At 43.4% G+C, this 19,129-nt stretch overlaps 1 protein-coding gene across 1 annotated transcript in view; it reads right to left on the bottom strand.

Moving 5' to 3' along the window:
* CNTNAP2 (contactin associated protein 2) overlaps positions 1–19,129 on the bottom strand; it is a 2,242,274-nt gene that overhangs the window by 293,054 nt on the left and 1,930,091 nt on the right. Inside the window, exon 16 of the mRNA XM_073009464.1 lies at positions 6,049–6,219. Within this exon, the coding sequence (XP_072865565.1) occupies positions 6,049–6,219 (171 nt within the window). The remainder of the gene's footprint in view (positions 1–6,048; positions 6,220–19,129) is intronic.

Raw genomic sequence — 19,129 nt, 5'->3', positions numbered from 1 at the left:
GCAACATAGATGAAGCTGGGGGCCATAATCCTGAGTGAACTAATACAGGAACAGAAAACCAAATATTGCATGTTCTCACCTATAAGTGGAAGCTAAACATTGAGTATGCATGGATACGTGTACTGAGGGTGGAGGGCAGGAGGAGGGAGAGGATGGAAAAACTACCTACCTATCAGGTACTATGCTTATTACTTGGGTGACAAAATAATCTGTACATCAAACCCCTATGACATGCAATTTGCCTATGTAACAAACCTGCACATTTACCCCTGAACCTAAAGAGAGAGAGAGAGAGAGAGAGAGAGAGAGAGAGAGAGAGAGAGAGAGAGAGAGAGAGACAGAGATAGAGAGAGATTACCAGGCTCTCCCACTAGATGGTGTGTGCCTCCCCTGGGGCCATGTCTTCTTCTTATGTTCATTTTAGGTACACACAGAGCAGGTACTCAATAAATACTAGTTGAATGTTTAGATGACCATATATTTAGAAGCAGATCTGAGACTTGCCCCCAAATCTTCATTGCCCGTGTCATACTTCACACTCTAACAATACAAAACACTTGCAGTTTCCCGAACGCCCATCACGCTCCCTATTCCTGTATTTTTGTTCGCATTGCCTCTTCCTCCTAGAATTCTTTTCCCCATTCCTTCCTCTAACTCTTTTGCCTGCTCTTTATGACCCAACTGAAGCATTCCCTCATCTTCCCCTTCATTCCCAGGATAGGTCATATACCTCTCCGCTGAATGTTCATAACACTTTGTGCCTATCATTGTAATTTACTTATTTTAATGATCAAAAACACCATATCTGGAGTTGGCAGTGTCAACTATATGCTCCCATTTCCTTAGCTGTAAAATGTGTATAAAACTTGGTGTGTAACATAAAAAAGTTAATACCTACAAAAGCTTCAGAACAGGGCCTGGCACTTGGAAAGCTTTTCCTTTTCTTTCTCCTTCCTTCCTCCCTCCCTCCCTCCCTCCCTCCCTCCCTCCCTCCCTCCCTCCCTCCCTCCCTCCCTCCCTCCCTCCCTTCCTTCCTTCCTTCCTTCCTTCCTTCCTTCCTTCCTTCCTTCCTTCCTTCCTTCCTTCCTTCCTTCTCTCTCTTTCTCCTCTCTTTCTTTCCCCTCCCTCCCTCCCTTCCATGGGGTCTTGCTCTGTTGCTCAGGTTAGGAGGTGCAGCTGTGTGATCATAGCTCACTACTGCCTCAAATTCTTGGGCTCAAGGGATCCTCCTGCCTCAGCCTCTGGGAAGGAGGCTAAGGGACTACAGGTGCAGGCAACCATGCCTGGCTAATGTTTTATTTTTATTTTTGTAGAGATAGCGTTTCACCATGTTGCCCAGGCTGGTCTTGAACTTTTGGGCTCAAGTGATCCTCCCCCTTCAGCCTCCCAAAGTGCTGGGATGACAGGTGTGAGCCACTGCGCCCAGCTGGTTGTCTTTCTTGCACATCTTGCTTCCTCTCTCTACACATTTGTTTTGGGCAATCTCATCCATGCTGAGGGTACTGAATGCTTATTTCCTGATCCTCTAAGTGATGATGACTCCTAAACTGAGTTTCTGAGATCTCTCTGTTGGGTTCTGGACTTTTGTCCATTCAGCATCCTCTAGATGTGTCCACTTGATTAGATCCTCCTATAGCCCGCAGGGACTTAGTCTCAAAATATCCAGAATGCAATTTGTATTTTTCTCTTGAATGTCAAACTCCTTCATGAAAAGTGCCCCACTCACACAACATCAAAACCAGAAACATCGGTTTCATTCTAGGATCTTCCTGTCCACTTAACTCTCACCAGTATTTGTTGAATGTCTCTGGAATCTATCTCTTAAGGATCTTTCTTTTTTCTTTTTCTTTCTTTCTTTTTTTTTTTTGAGACGTAGTCTCACTCTGTCGCCCAGGCTGGAGTGCAGTGGTGTGATCTCAGCTCAATGAAGGATCTTTCATATCTACAATGCTTCATCGCTGTCTTCCTCTCTTTCTATGCATTCTGCCTCTATGTTAACAGAGGCTCCCATGGCCACTTGTCTGGCTTCCAGCCTTTTCTCTGGTGAATGCAAACCTGATCAAGTTATGCCCTGGCTCTCCATAACCTTCAGGGTCAAGTCGAGCAAGCTGTTCCCCCAGGCAGACTACATTGTGTGCTCATCCCTGCCCTCCTTGCAATTGCTGGCCCCTCCCCTCCCTACTGCACCTGTCCCCTCTTGGGTCCTTCGGTTCAGTCCCCGACACCTTTGTTCATTTGGTGTTATCCTGAAACTTCCTTTTTTCCCTGGCTCCTGTTCTTCCCCCACCTTCTTCACCTGACTGACTTCTACTTATCCGTCAACATTTAATTAAAGCATTCCATCCCTGGGAGGTGCTCCTTGTCGTGCCAGTCAGGTTTAAATATTCCCCTCGGTGCTCCCGGTCACTTTCTCGATGTCTGTTCTGTGAGGCAGTGTGCTTTTAGGTTAACAGCAAGGACTTTGGGACAGATACAGAATGTTTGGGGTCAAACCCCAGCTCTGCCACTTCCTCACTATATGATCCTGTTCAGGCAACTTACTCATGCTGTGCCTCAGTTTCCTCGTTTGTAAAACGGAGATGTGAATGGTAGTATGCACTTCACAGGGTGGTTAGGAGTGTGAGATGATTCACGTAAAATGCCTGGAATGAGGTCTGACAGTTGGAATGAAGCTGAGCTATTTTTGTTATTACCATAACTCCTGAGTTGCTTGCCTGCTTTCTAAAACAAACAGAAAGATCTTTGAGGGAAATAAATCACACTCGATTTGACTAAATTCCCTCAGCACTAGCACTGTACCTGGGACATAGTAGATACTCAGTAAACACTCATTGAATGAACGAATAAATACTAATAGTAAATACATGAAGTATAAGGTTAAAATGTTACCATTAAAGCAGGCTAATGAGTGCGATTGCCCAAATTTTATCTCTGTGTTTTTCTACTTGTGCATAAGATGCTGATGGTATCTCATTAACTTATTGTACACCGACTCACTGTTTTCTGAGTCAAGAATCTTCCACTCTTGACAGAAGGGCACAATGTAATTAATTAACAGAACTGTTATTCTGGAAAGCAATATGTAGTCATGAACTGTGACAAAATTCCTTTGAGACACGCTCAGAGAAACAAAATGTGAATTCCTGTCAGAAAGGGATCAGAAGGCCTAACAAGGAAAAGGGAAAACACAGAGACAGTTCTGAAGACTTTAACTTCAGAATCAACGTTTCCTGAGGCCCCTCTGGTAGCCCGCCACTGCTGTGGAAACAATTAGGCTTGCAGAGTGATTTCTCAGCACAGGGAAGTGGGCCTGAGAGAATTCTCTACCTAACGTCTCAGGAATCCTGACGGCAAAGTGTCTGACTGAAAAAGTGTGATCAGTGGCCAGGCGTAGTGGTTCACACCTGTAATCCCAGCACTTTGCGGGGCCAATGTGGGTAGATCACGAGGTCAGGAGATCAAGACCCTCCTGGCCAAGATGGTGAAACCCCGTCTCTACTAAAAATACAAAAATTAGCCTGGCACAGTGGCGGGCGCCTGTAATCCCAGCTATTCGGGAGGCTGAGGCAGGAGAATTGCTTGAATCCAGGGGGTGGAGGTTGCAATGAGCTGAGATCGCGCCACTGCACTCTAGCCTGGGTGACAGAGTGAGATTCCGTCTCAAAAAAAAAAAAAAAAAAAAGAAAAAAAAAAAAAGAAAAAGTATGATCGGTGAGACGGCAACAAATCTCCAACATGGCCATTTTTTTCTGCATGTTCTTCATGAAAGCGCCACTTCTTGTTTACTTTGTAGTTTTTCTTAAATACAGAAGTCTGCCTCCCTTTCCATGAGGCTCCTTTGAACCCTGATGGAGATGATATATAATGATGGCATCTAATATGTACCATTTGGGGATCATGAAAAGGTCCTTCCAGCCTCGCTGGTTATTAGTAGATTCAGGGGCTCTGAGGAAAGATCGGAGGCTCGAATCTGTGTCTCGAACCTTTCATATGTTTTGGCCCAGAGTAAAGGACACAGTGAAAGGAAGGTAAACGACAGAAGGAGGCTGTAATTCAACCTGGGCCACATGGTTTTAATACTGTGGAAAGACCTGGAAAACTCTGAAGACAGCTCTAAAGATTTTTCAAAATTAGAAATTAGTGGCCTGGTGCAGTGGCTCATACTTGTAATCCCAGCACTTTGGGAGGTCAAAGCAGTCACATTGCCTGAGCCCAGGGGTTTGCGACCAGACTGGCTGACATGGCAAGACCCCGCAATGACAAAAAGCACAAAAATTAGCCAAGTGTGGTGCCACACACCTGTAGTCCCAGCTGCTTGGGAGGCTGAGGTGGGAGGATCACCTGATCCTGGGAATTCGAGGTTGCAGCGAACCATGATTGCGCCACTGCACTCCAGCCTTACTCTTACTGACAGAGTAAGACCCTGTCTCAGAAAAAAGAGAAAAGAAGAAGAAATTAGAAGGCCAAATGGAAACACCTGCTCTCCCTCTATCTGGTTTGTGTTCCTTCCCACCCAGGCGTGGCTTTAGAAAATATGAGGACATAAAATAAAGATGGGGGAATCCATGTACTTTTATAGAAACTTATAGAACCACTCAAATATAGAACTGGTAATTTTCTTTTGTGGCCACAAAATCTTTCTAAAATTTGATCCGACTTATGTAGAAGTCAGAAAATAGTTTGATTCAGTTAGTTAATTTTAACTGAGGGAAGCGAGAATCCCCTTTCAATTATTCTTATCCGTAATTCAGTAAAGGGGGGATTTTAGTTAATTAATTAAATTTAATTCTAGGACCAGGATAGCCTCAGTCTCCCTTTCAATCAGACGTGGCTCAGATCAGATCCGCCATGAGCATCCTTGGAAGATGATAATTACAATAACTACTAGACACTGAAATAAATGCTTTATGAATATCTAAATTCTATTCTCACAACCCCACAAATTAGCATTTCTTTTTTATAAATCAGAAAATTAGGATTCAAAGAGATTAAGCAATTTACCTGACGGTGTGGAATTGAACCTGAGAATGCTACTGTGAATCCAACAGCATTTCAGCAGAAATGGGAAATGGATTTGGGATTAATCTCAGAAAAGACCCAGGAACATAAGCAGTCAGTTAAATGGGACAGACTTGGGGAAGAGAGACTTTTTGATATGCTGAGCGTAAGGCTGAGGTTTTGCAAAGGGACAGGGGACATAGCCTGGCCTCATCCTTGTAGTTGATCTGTGGTCTCCCTGACTCTCACAGCCAATGGAGTTCAACATTTGCAAATAATCAACTAGCCTAGAAGTCAGGGGACTGTAACTTCCAAAAGCTGAATTGGGGCCCTGATGATTAAAGGGTCCAGATAGGGCAAGCATTGCACTTAAGTCTTGTGCAGCAAACCCCCACCTTCCACCGACGGAGCTCCCCAAGCCTGAATGCCCCCTTATGGTGTTTGCTCCAAGGCTGGTGAGCTGAGCTAAGCAGCATCCTCTCTAGCTCTGCCTCTTTTGTCTCTGTATCTTTGGCTAAGTACATGACATCCAGAACTCACTTGTAGAGGGTGTGCAGGTGTGAGTCCTCTTTAGGGAACCTGCAGACTCTGTGTCATGGAATCACCCAGTCCTGTGGTCTCTGCAGCCTCCTGAACTCAAGCGGATGTCACTAGTTATCATTCCTGTCTTCCTTGACACGATTTCCCTCACTCCCTGCTCCTCAGGTCAAGGCACACACCCCTCATCTACTTTTGACTCCGTCTCTTTGGAAAAGAGCCACACAAGACATGAAGCTGTAAATAAACCTTCCTCTCCCACATTCTGAGGGCAGTGTGTTCTCTCTCATCTTCTTGAATAACTGCTTGAGAATCTGGATGCACCTGCTTCCCTGAGAGCATCCCAAGGACAGGGACTGAGGTTGGGGGCCCACACTCAGGCTTGTGTGTCCCCCTCTAGTCCTGCTGTTGGAACAAAGGAAACCTTTCTCGTTTGAATCAAAATCAGGGCCCGGACCACCCTGAGGTGATGAAAGTGGCTCGCCAGGAGTTGACAAGGAACTTAATACTCACACTTCAGCTCCAGCTTGATGAAATCTTCCTTTCCCATATTTTCAAGAAACACTCCCCAGGGGGTCAATGTTTTGAAGTAGAAAGAAATGTCAGCGCTAGTTTCCCCTTGGAAGGTAGAGAAATGCAGGTAGGAGGATGGGTTTGGGAAAGAGGCGGCATTCCAATAATTCCCTGTGGGAAGAAAACAAGAAAATCAGGTTAACTCACACCCTGATCAGCCTAGTCATGTAACAGATACTCATTTCTTGAGTTTAATGAGTACCATTAGCAATAGTCATTATTTTCTCTCATCCTGTTGAACAACATTGGATCAAATCCCCACGAATATATCTTTGACTTTCCAAAAGTTATATGTGTGTCTATACAATATTCATTTATGTATAAGGATATTTAAAATATTAATATATACAATCTATATAAATTAAATATTAATATAGAATTTCTATAAACTATACAATAAAATATTTTATAATATTTATAATAAACAATATTTTATAATTATATAATAATAAAGATTGATATAGTTGGGGTTCCTACCAAGGATTCCTATGGGAGTCTAAGAAGTAAATGCCAATAGATGTAACAACTGGGGGAAGCCCCTGGGGTTACTGTGTGGCTGGGTAGGGGCTGTTTTGAACTCCTGCGTATGTCCTGGTGGCTTTGGTCTGGTGCAAACAGCATCTGAGATAGACCTCAGGATGACAAAATAAGAACAAAGTTTTTGGTATTTTGCTCTCGCTTTTCATCCACCTCTGCCTTGGAAGAGCCAGCGCCCACTCCCGCGTCAACGGCCACCCAGACACCTGGGGCAGGTGCTTCAGGAATACAGCTGACGAGCCCGGAGGAGGTGAGGAGCCGGGAAGAAGGCAGAAGTGACCAGGCTAGGCTAGGGCAGTTTCCTCACCTCTCCTGCGCCAGACTCCCAGAGGCGAGCTGCCTTCTCTTCCCTTCCTACTTCCTCCTGGGGACTGCAGGTGAGGCTCTGGCCTGTGGGGTTGTTGTATGATACGGGGATGAGGAGTGAGCCCACCAAATGGCTCTCAGCCAGTCTCTGTCCTTGAGCTCTTGGAGAAGATGTGATTGTACCAGCTGCCTCTCCCCACTCATTGCCTGACAGCAGCCAGTGTTTCCAGGAGAAAAGCAGCTCACAGGATCCAATAAAAACACCAAACTGCATTATTCAGATTCCATTAGGACAGATGGACCAAGAATTTAATATGGGATCAAGAGTTGGCTCTCAACTTCATCTCCAGGGGAGAAATTCCTTTTTAATGTGCACATGTCTGAGTACATTTACTATCACAGCTAAAGACTAAAATATATGGGCGTGATTTAAAGCAGTTACTAAAGCCTTTAGCTCTAATACTAAACCCCAAATGTATGCTTTTTTAAAAACACAGTATTTGCTATATCTTTTCTCCAAAAGGCACAATGAATCAACCAATGTTAGTTTCTATTCATACACAAATGATATTTTTCCTTCCTTTTATGCAAATTATACACATATGCAATATTAAATTGAGCTATTATTTTCAAATAAAAGTTACTTTGTGTTGGTTCTGCCATGCGTAAGTCATAGTTTTAAATTGTGAAATATTAATATATGGTCTTATTTAATTAATGCTGTTTGTTTTTGCTTTTAGAAATGTCTAGAATATAGCAACATCTAGATAAGTCCCCAGGCATGTGAAAAGATAAATTTCGGCATATGAAAATCTTATCACGTTTATTTGGACATTCAGTGATTCGTGAATTGGGCAGTACCAGAATCCAAGTTGTCTCCTGGGGTGCGGGGTTGGAGACAGAGAAAGTGTTTGTGGACGCAAGACAAAGAAACCGTTTGATTGGTTAATGCAGAAAGTCTTTAGTTAGAGGTTAGGTGGTGGTTTCTGATTGCTGATGAGCTTAGCTTTGTTTCAGTATTTACAATAAAGAGGGTTTGACTTGCTTCCCTAGGTATCCAGGGCTCTGAAGCTGTCTCAGCCAATGGCATCCCTATTAATTACTGTCACAGGCAATACATACACAGAAAACTAGTGCAAAATATGTTTGTAAATATCTTAATTAGGGTAAAAACTGTTCTTAATGTGTTCCTGTTCTTAGTGCAGTCTTAAGCTTTTTTTTTTTTTTTTGAGACAGAGTCTCGCTCTGTCACGCAGGATGGAGTGTGGTGGCACAATCTGGGCTCACTGCAACCTGCACCTCCCAGGTTCAAGTGATTCTCCTGTCTCAACCTCCTGAGTAGGGATTACAGGCATGCACCACCACGGCAGGCTAATTTTTATATTTTTAGTAGAGATGGGGTTTCACCATATTGGTCAGGCTGGTCTTGAACTCCTGACCTCAGGTGATCCACCTGCCTCAGCCTCCCAAAGTGCTGGGATTACAGGCATGAGCCACCATACCCGGCCGCTATTTTTTTTTTAAACAAACTATAAAATCATAGATTTCAGTAGGAGAAAATGGGTAAATAGGCTACTTTCTTCTTAGGGAGGAGAATATTGTATGATGTAGGCTACTGGTTACAGGAACAGAAAGGCGCTTTATAAAGCTCAAGTTGCTATTTATCAAGGGTAAGTTCCTTCACCCTGAACATCTGGCTTACTACACAGCAAGAGACGTTCAGGTGCACCTCTGTGAGAAAACCTAAACCAACACGCTTGCTCATCAGAGTCCTGAAGCTGGGAGGGAATAAAGATGAGGCCCAGGGCCAGAAGGATTCAGCTCATCCTAATTGGATGAGAGCCCTTTAAGGACCCCAGAGCCTGCAGAGATCAAAGTCCCCAGCCAGACTTCAGCCTTAAGCAAAGCAATTCTGTCTCCTTAGGCTGTATCCCCAGGACATGAAAGCAATTAACATTTTAAAATTTCAATCCAGTCAAGTACCTTCTTATTTTCTGAGGTGGTGATGTATTAACAGAAGGGCAGTTGTCTAAAATGATTCTAGAAAAAGGAAAGCTAAAAGTAAAACATGTCAGTATTTATTTGAGGCCCAGCACTGGTTATTCAGACAGAAATATCCACGGAGAGGAGAAAGGTAGCTCCATCAGTTATTCAAGTGTGATGAAATATCTCTATAGACCACAATTCCATTTATTCTAATTCTATGCTCACTAAGCAACTTCAATCTAATTTGATCTCTTGAATAGACTCATTCACAGGGAAGTCATGCCTTGTACAAATGGTTTTTCCCACTATCCTGGAAACATCTGGATTATCATATGATGCCTTTGGAGTTGTCAGTTGTGAGTTATCTCAAATCTCTGGATGAGCTTGTTAAATTCAGATTCTTCAGCAGCAACAGTGAGGACTCCACTCTGGATTAGACTGACGGTATGAAAGTAGGGGTGCGTGCTCAGGAGGTGCCGAGGGTGATCACTGGGGTCAGGCAGATGGTGTTAGAACTTCTGTTTTTATTTATTTTAAAAGTGCTATCCTTTAATATCGATTTTAGTTATACTTTGTAATGTACACTATATAAATACAGTGGTACATGGATGGAATTTATTAGTAAACAAGCTCGATGGGATGTGGGCTTAAAGGCTTTCAGTGAGTGGGGTACAAGTAATAAATCATGGGTGCTTCTGCTCCAGCCCATGGTAACCATCTCTGAGTCCTGTTCTGAGGAATCTCTTGCCCAATCTCTGGGATTTTTTATTATAACAAGATGATGTGAGTGCTTTTTCCAATGCTTATAGCGCTTCTGGATGCAAAGAGCTTCCAGCATTGTTATTGTTTGTTGATACTGCTCCCAACTGATCATACACTCCATGAAACTGGCACGAAAACATTTCCTCTGTAATCTTCGGCCTCAGAATATAGTCAGTACTCATAAATAATTATTCAATCAATAGATAAGTGACTCGTAGCCCCTCTCATTTATATCCATTTTCACTCCTTTTACAAAGTCCTCAGGAGACAGAATGTTCTTTAAGGTAACCTGGGTATTAAAGATGCTAAATAAATATAAATAAAAGCTAAAGCTGCTTTAGCACCTACTGATAACTGGATCCTGCTTCCACTAGCACACCATAATTCTCCTTATCCATGACTTTATTTCTGTAACTCCTTGTAGACTTCATTGAACAATGCCATGCATTTGCAAGACTGATGGTATCACAACCTTAAGGTTATTGAAATCGCTGCAATTTGTACTTGCTACCAAGGGCAGTGCTATGGAGGGTAAAGTGACAATGGGTGAGAATACCAAGCTGGGAATAAGGGATTCACTGTATGGCAAAGACAGTGCCAAAGAAGGTGGCAGGGACCAGGCCAGCACGGATAAGTGGAGGGGGCAAGGCTGGAAACTGAGAAGGAAGATGTGAAAGTTGTGAAATAGAACAGAAATTAGTGTCTGAGACTGGAAGGGTCAATCAACAGTAACAGAATAATGAGGCAGGTAGAGAGGGACTGGAGACTCAGCCTGGGGCTGGAGTCAAAAGCTTTACAGAATGATCAAGATGACATGAGGGCTCTGCAAGCTTGGAAGTGAGTCAGTCACATGAGACGCTTTGTAACTATACGTAGGCAAAGCCAGGGCTCATCACGTGTGGCAAAAGGAACCAGGGAGGTACCTCTAGCTAGTACAGGAGAGGGGGCTGGGCCTGCAAAGCAGGCTTGCTGGTCTCCATCATCATTTTAAACCCCAATTAAGCATCAATAGAAAATGCAATATCATATCTTCACCCAAATTCCATAGCAGCCACTTACTTTAATCTGACCAATGATTATTTGGATTGGATATGACTTAAATCTGTGTTCCCACCCAAATCTCACGTCTAATTGTAATCCCCAATGTTGTGGGGCCTGGTGGGAGGTGATTGGATCCTGGGGGCAGTTTCTCATGAATAGTTTAGCACCATTGCCCTTGGTGCCGTCTTTGTGATAGTGAGTGAGTGCTTATGAGATGTGGTTGTTTAAAGTGTGCAGCATCTTCCTTTCTCTCTCTTGCTCCTGCTCCATCCACGGGGTATGTGTACGTCCCCTTTGCCTTCTGCCATGATTGTAAGTTTCCTGACGCCTCCCCAGAAGCCCAGCAGGTGCCAGCATCATGCTTCCTGTACAGCCTGTGGAGCCGTGAGCCAATGAAACCTCTTTTCTTTATAAATTACCCAGTCTTAGGTATTTTTTTTTTACAGCAGTGCAAGAACGGACTAAGATAGTTTGGGATTCAAACTTCAAACTTTCTGAGCTTATTTCGGATGGGCAGCATTTCATTTTAAACCTAATTTTTGCTTCTAACAAAGTATTAAAGTATTACATGTACATAGTTATAAAGGTCTAGTGGTGTTAGGCCTAATGCAAAAAGCAGTTCCCTGCTTCCCGCCCCCTCCCAATTCCTTAGAGACACCTTCTAACACTTGTAACTCTTTCAATTAAATAGCTGTATTAAAAAACAAAAACAAAAACAAAAACAAAAACTAACCACTGGAGCTACTTATTATTCTGTACCTTTTAGAAATTCTCTACTGATTTTCCTGAATATAAGATGAGACTTTAGCACTTTTATAAGCCTGCTTCCCTAGCCCCTTTCTCTATATTCTCCCCAAATAGCCAAATCACAGATTTTTGGTTATACTGAACTTCAAGCTTGGCATGGTGTCTCACACCTGTAATTGCAGTGACTGGGGAGGCTGAAGTGGGAGGACTGCTTGAGGTCAGGAGTTCAAGACCAGCCTGGGCAACACAGTGAGATCCTCTCTTAAAAAAAAACAAAAATAGCTGCATATAACGGTGTAGTTCTAGCTACTTGGGAGGCTGAAGCAGGAGGATCCCTTGTGCCCAGGAGTTCGAGGTTGCAGTGAACTGTGGTCATATCACTGCATTTCAACCTGGACAACAATATGACACTATCTCTATAATAATAATAATAAAATAAATTCAGTATAGTATTCATATTTTTGGACTATGTAATATTATTTAAGAGCCAAATAGTAAAATCTAATTGTATTTTCTTTAAATGGTATTTTCTTGCATGTTGTTTGTATGTAATCGTATTTTCTTGTTTCTTTTTTTGTTGTTGTTGCAATTGTATTTTCTTGTATTTTGTTTCTTTAAAATCAATAACTACTTTTTTCATTTGCTTATTTTTCCATGTATCTGCCATGAATTCTCTCCAGATTCTCTAACACAGCAGTACAACTCTTCTCAAAAATTTTCCAACATTGCACACATCAGGCTATCTGCAGTCACATTTTTGTCCTCTGGAGGCATCTTCTACGGCTCTCTTTCCTCTGTTCCCACCTGGACGGGTTCTTCTCAGGGTTACTGCTCAGCCCTTGTCCTGGGACCTCCCTCTGCCATTAGGGCAGGGACTTCCTTTTGCCACTCTGGTGTTACCTCCCCAAGTTTCAGGATCTCATGACATCCGCTTCCTAGGTCTACACCCTCATTTTCCTGAAACACATTCTCAGGTAGCTCCTTGAAAAAAAGAGATACTCAAGGTTAACCTTCTAAACCCATGTTCTTCTGATGAGTCATTATTTTACTTTCACGCTTAATTGAGAAACTCAAGAAAGAAAATTGTCAGGCTGTCAGGGCTGCTACTGACAAAGCAACTGCTTTCTGTTTATGAAGGCTTATATGCCAACTACATTTTTTTTCCTCTGTGGAAACTTTTAGGATCTTTAACTCTTTTAATTGGAACTTCATGACTGCCTTGATATAGATTTTTCTCCCATATCAGGTCTGAGACTTTAATAATTTCTCTGATCCCTTTTCTCAAACACCTATTTATGTTAGGTTTTTTTTTGTTTTTGTTTTTGATTTTTGCTAATTTTATTCCTAATTTTGATCTTTTTCCTTTGTGTTCTACTTCTTTGGACATTTCCTCAGCTTTATTTTCAATACTGTCATTGTGTTTTAATTTCAGCTATCATATTTTAAATTTCCAAGTATTATTTCTTGTTCTCAGATAGTCCCCTTTTTCATAGTACTCCGTTCTAATTTTTTTGGAGGCAGTATCTCAGTATCTTGTCTCTCTGAGAATATTAATTTAATCATCAAAAGTTTTCTTCTGCTTTCTCTGTTGCCTCTGTTTCTTCCTTGACCTCCTACCACCCACCCCTACCCTGGATTGTGAGTTTGGGGTCCCTTCTTTTATGAGATCTCTGACATTACCCTAAATGGTTGGTGAGTCTCACCTGTTTATACTGAACAGCCAAGTACTAGACAGCTGACTGCAACTGGAGTGTGTGTGTCTGGGATGGCAGTGAATTTAATGATTGGGATTCATCACTGCATGGAGAGTCCCGTGACCCATTGAAGGGACCCTGAATGTCAGTATCTGTGACTTGTTTTGGTCACTGAATGTTCAATATCTTGAGAGAAGAATCCGCTACTTTCCTCATGAGGAATACATGTCTGTTGGTCAGTGCTTGGGGACCTGAGAGGAAGAAGGCTAAGGGGAGGGGTCAACCTTATTATGTCAATTTCCATATCTTTCCTCTGTTTTTATTAAGGAGTTTTACCCTCATTTTTTGGTGCCTGGTGTCTGGAGTGTGAACCCCCACTTCCTGCATGGGTAGAGTAGGAGAGTCACTGGCAGGGTCAGAGCGGGGAGTGGGGGTGTGACTGACCCTCACATAGACGTTCCACCATTCCTCTGGCTCTAAGCCTGGCCCTTGCCTTCCTCCAGTTCCTGGGCCTCTTGGAGCTCCACAGCTTGCTTCCCACCTGCCTGTCAACAGTCTGCACTTACAGATTTTCCTTTACTGCCAGTAATGAAGTAACTGAACTTGTGATGTGCTGAAGTTCTGTTGTGAATGAAGAGACGGAGGTAACAGACGGAGGTCATAGTCCACCTGTGGGTCCAGCAAGAGCCCTAGAAGCATTGGCGGGGTGGTACTACCAGGAGGAGGTGGTGGGGGTTGGGAAGGATGACAGGAAGTGAGTCCCTGGGCTGCTCTGGGCTGTCACTTGGTGAAGCTTCCCTGCACTGTTTCCGTGTGCAGGCTGAGGAATCTGACCTCCAGGTTCCCATTCTGGCTCTATCATCTCCACCTACTGGGCGATATGAGGCAGATCACTTGGCCTTCCTAAATCCTCATGTGTACAATGGAATTGTGGCAGGCCAGGTCTTACCAATGCAGGCCTCCATAACAACTATTTCAGCGCTGACTGAATGGTTAAGTTAAATATTAAAAGCTGAAAGAACCAGGGCCCTTATATAAAGGCTAGGATGTAACAAAAACCCACCAAGAGTTTGCCTAGGCCTTTCCTGGGCCTTGAAACATGACAAGATAATGAAGGAATTCTTAACAGGACCCGTTTAGGATTAAACAAGTTTTAGTGGAGGTCTGAGGAAACTCCCCAGGCCTCCACAGACAAGTTTAATGGGGGTCTAAAGGAACTCCCCAAACCTCCATGACTTAGCAGGAGACAAGACAACGGTCATTAGCCCAGCATCTGAACCCATTTAGATTAAGTACATTTACTGAGGCTCCAGAGGAAGGTCTTCAGAACTCAGATCCTAGTTATAGATTAAAAGAAGTGAGTCACTTATGTCTTTAGATAAATGCACACTTACACCTTGACATATAGCTTGGAAGGTATATAAGCTCTGGAAAACTTTGTAGGTTTGAGTTGACCTGGCAATAATTTCCAGGTCTTCTCCCTGTATCCAGTTACAGAAATAAAAACTCATGCCTGTAATTCCAGCACTCTGGGAGGCCGAGGCAGGTGGATTACCTGAGGTCGAGAGTTTGAGACCAGCCTGACCAACATGGAGAAACCCCGTCTCTACCAAAAATACAGAATTAGCTGGGCGTGGTGGCACATGCCTGTAATCCCAGCTACTTGGGAGGCTGAGGCAGGAGAATCGCTTGAACCTAGGAGGCAGAGGTTGCAGTGAGCTGAGACTGCGCCATTGCACTCCAGCCTGGGTGACAAGAGCGAAACTGCATCTCAAAGAAACAAAACAAAACAAAAAAACACTCTCTTCTTTCCCAGTTCAACTGCATCTCGTTATTGGGCAGTCAGAAGAAGCAGCTCGACCCTGTTTGGTCTGGGCACAGAGTAACAGTGGAACCTCTTTTATAGGTTATGGTGAGAATCTCAGGAGATAATCCATGAAATACACTTAGCAGAGTGCTAGGCACAAAACACAAGTTCAATAAGTGTGATTACTTACTACTACACTGATAGCCTGTGATTTCACTTACTGTCAGCCTGTGCAAGGGCTTGGCCAAGGAGCGGGGAAGGATGGAAGAGGAGCCTTTTTTCATTCATGTGTGAACAGTAAGATGACAAACCCTGAGACTTTTCTCCTGAGCCTGATTTACCACAGGTACTAATGCTTTTTTAGAAATCATAAATTGACAATATATAATTGTACAAATTTATGGGGTACAAAGTGATGTTATGATTTATTAACATGAAGTGAAATAATTAAATCAAGGTACTTAACATATCCATCACCTCAAATACTTAACATTTTGGGGGGTAAGAACATTTGGAATTCATCCTTAGCAATTGTGAAATACACACACTCTATTACTAACTACATTCACCAAGCCGTGCAATAGAACTTAACCAACCAACCAAACAACCAACCAACCAACCAACCAACCAAGCATCTTCCTCCTAACTGCACTCTTTGACCAACTCCCCATTCCCTGCACCTCCCAGCCTCTGTGGCCACCATCCTCCTCTCTGCTTCTCTGAGTCTGTTTGTTTTAGATTCCACACATGCATGAGAGCTTGCAGTATTTGTCTTCGGTGCCTGGCTTATTTCACGGAGCATTATGTCCTCTAGTTCCATCCACGGGGAGCAGCAAACCCCAGGATTGACAGCTAAGCCTGCAGTAGTCACTTCCTCAGCTGGCTCACTCCTCTCGACCTCTCCCATGTCTGCCCTTTTGTCCTCTTCATCTCTTTCCTTCCTCTGCTCCCTCACTAGCTTCCAAAACTCTGTGCTCCCTATGTCTTCATCTCCACTGCATTTTTTTTTTTTTTGGTAATTCCATTCAGGAATTACCAAATCAGAGCTATCATCCTTGAGCACCAGCCCTGTGTTACATGGTTTTGTAGAGTAGCCATTAAGTAAAAATCTGATGAAAGGAGGAGTGACCTGACAACTAAGAAGGCAGTTACCCAAGCAATGGATATAATTGCATCTGAACAAACGTTGACAGGAGGTAACCGCAGAGTAGCAGAGACATGTGATGAGAAGCAGAGGCCCTGGCTGGTGTGCCCACCCCTGCCCTCTCTCCTCCCTCCCCAGAGGGGAGACGGGGAATTAGGAAGGGGAAAGAGACGGTGGCTAGAGGAGTCTGCATTTGGCCCACATGGAGAAGATGGCACAAAGGCACTCTGGGCTGCAGTTTGGTGAGGAGTGTGGCTGCTGGGCTGGCTCCAGTGGCCAATGGTCTTGTCATTCCCCTCCCAGATTCAGTGATTTCCTCAGCCCACCAAATGGCTCACGCTGGGGCTGCACCTAGAAGCACATCTATAGCTTCTGCTGTAAATGGCAAACACTTTCCAATGTAAATAGCAGCTCTGAAGAGACTAATTACTCTGAAAATCATTAGTGACCCAAATGTTAGAGATTTGCAGATTCTTTGAGTTATGCAAAGGGCCTTCTATTGTTTCCTGTGAGCTGGGGACTGTGGACAACAATCAACCAGATGGCTTCATTTGCATGCAGATTTGAGTCTATTTGTCAAGATTTCCTTACGGGAGGAAGAAAAATTACTTCCTTAATTAAACCTTTTTTTGTACATTCAGGTTAGGTAAGAGGAGCTTTGTTCAGCTCTCGGCCTCCTTTCATTGGGCAAGTTTAACTTAGAATGAAGGGCTGTAAGTTATTAATAAAATGCTGTCCATGGGTTTGAGTCAGCCACTCTCTCTGCAGCATTTCTTCCCGTCCAGCAAGCCTGTTCCACCACTGCAGCCCGAAATGATCAGATGACAAGCTCGCGGGAGGAGCCAACAACATAAATATTTCACCCTGTGTGTCTCTGTGATTTGAGTCCTTTGGGCTAGAATGGGGATGGGGGTCCCACAGAAAAAAAGAATATGCTGGTGAAAGCCTGAAGGTCATAACACTTGGGGTGCTTCCTGCACTGCTGGGAGCTGACCTACAGCCGGGTTCTAGGGCTTGTGATAAAACTGGCTTGTTCCTAATTAGGCATGGAAATTCTTACAGGTCGATCTCATTATTAGTGCATTGAAATATAAAGGGTACTTATGAGGTAATTTTGGTACATTTAAAATGTCTGAAACAGTTGTGTGTTTCACAAGTTTGGAGGGTGGGAACAAGTCTATGATTTTTTTATGAAGCTCTTCAGGGTCTCCACGTTAGGGCTCTACCATTTCCCACTTTTCATTTGGGGGCTATTATTTATGCCTGAGTAGTCCTAGGTCTACTGGGGCTCAGAGTTAATAACTAGAAGTGGAGACGTGAATAGCTAGGTGTGTCACGGGAACTTCTGGCCTTCCTGTCCTCACTCAAATTTCTGTCCTGGGTAAGCCCTAAGGGTTGCTATGTGATTGATTCCAGAAAGGAGGGAAAAACAAGACTGAATCTTTTACACCCCTGGCAAAGAGGGGAAGAAGATTTAGCAAGAAACGAAGTTTTGATTTAGTAAAAATGAGACTGCGTAGTGTTTTTTGCATCTAGAGGTTGTAAAACAAATTGATATCTGCTTCCTGTAGGTTAAGGAGTAGACGATCAGGCTGGGCGTGGTAGCTCATGTCTATAATCCCAGCACTTTCAGAGGCTGAAGCTGGTGGATTGCTTGAGCCCAGGAGTTTGAGACCAGCCTGGGCGACATAGTGAGACCTCATCTCTGTTTAGTAGAAAAACAAAAAAAAGTATATATATACATACATACATATTTATTTACCAAAGAGTGTGGTACACTGAACTGCCATGGGAGTGGGGGTGACTCTGGGAAATGACAACTTCAAAATGTTCCTGTGTCCCAGGGATGAATATTTCTGCTTTTCGTTCTTTTCCTGAGTAATTTTCACCCATTTCATGATTTCAAGTACTAATCATATGTTAACGATTCCCAAATTTATGCATAAGTTAGATCTTCAATATAAATCATCAAGGTAAAGCTGTCCAGTAAGAAATGCCTATTTTAGCCTTAAACGCATAGTAGAGATCTAACTCTAAATATCTGAAAGCAAACATTCTTCTTCCAAATTAACTGTATCAGCAGTATTCTCCATCTCAGAAGGTAGAGCTTTTCCCTGTCTACCATTCAAGGCAGGAACCTAGGAGCTCTTTCTTAGTATCCAGTCAATCCCCAAGGCCTGATAGTCACACCTTCTAAATAGTCTGTGCTATGTCTCCTCCTCTCTATTCCTTCTGCTGCCTTGGCTCTGCATTGTCTCTTGCCTGGATGTGGCAGCAGCCTCCTAATGTGGTTCTGTTCCTGGTGCTGTTCATCTCAAATTCATCCTTGATAAAGTCCACAGAGAAATCCATCTAAAACGCAAAACAAGGCTGGGCGCGGTGGCTCATGCCTGTAATCCCAGCACTTTGGGAGGCCGAGGTGGGTGGATCACCTGAGGTCAGGAGTTCAAGACCAGCCTGGCCAACATGGTGAAACCCTGTCTCTACTAAAAATACAAAAATTAGCTGAGTGTGGTGGTAGGTGCCTGTAGTCCCAACTACTCGGGAGACCGAGGCAGGAGAATCACTTGAACGTGGGAGGTGGAGGTTGTGGTGAGCCAAGATTGCGCCATTGCACTCCAGCTTGGGTGACAGAGCAAGACTCCATCTCAAAAAAAAAAAAAATGCAAAACTGACATTTCACTCTCATGCATCAAATCCCAATGATTCCAAATACCTTGCAGAATATATACTGTTGCAAGCTCTGTGACATGGCATAGTAAGCATAGGCCTGCTTCCCCAGCCTTCTCTCTTTCTACTCCTAGCCTCAGAATGTATATTTCAGCAACATGCAGCTACCATTGTTCCCACCATGACAATGGTGTGTGTGGATTCCAGCTTTATTTGCATTGTTTCCTCTTTTTGGATTGTCTTTTTCTACAACGTCCTCCCCTTCACCCTCTCAGTTCATATACCACATTGGACTTGATTTCTACTCATTCTTTAAGACTCAGTTCA

Source organism: Chlorocebus sabaeus, chromosome 21, assembly GCF_047675955.1.
Source record: "Chlorocebus sabaeus isolate Y175 chromosome 21, mChlSab1.0.hap1, whole genome shotgun sequence".
Lineage (NCBI taxonomy): Eukaryota > Metazoa > Chordata > Mammalia > Primates > Cercopithecidae > Chlorocebus > Chlorocebus sabaeus.
This window is presented reverse-complemented; position numbering and strand designations above follow the sequence as displayed.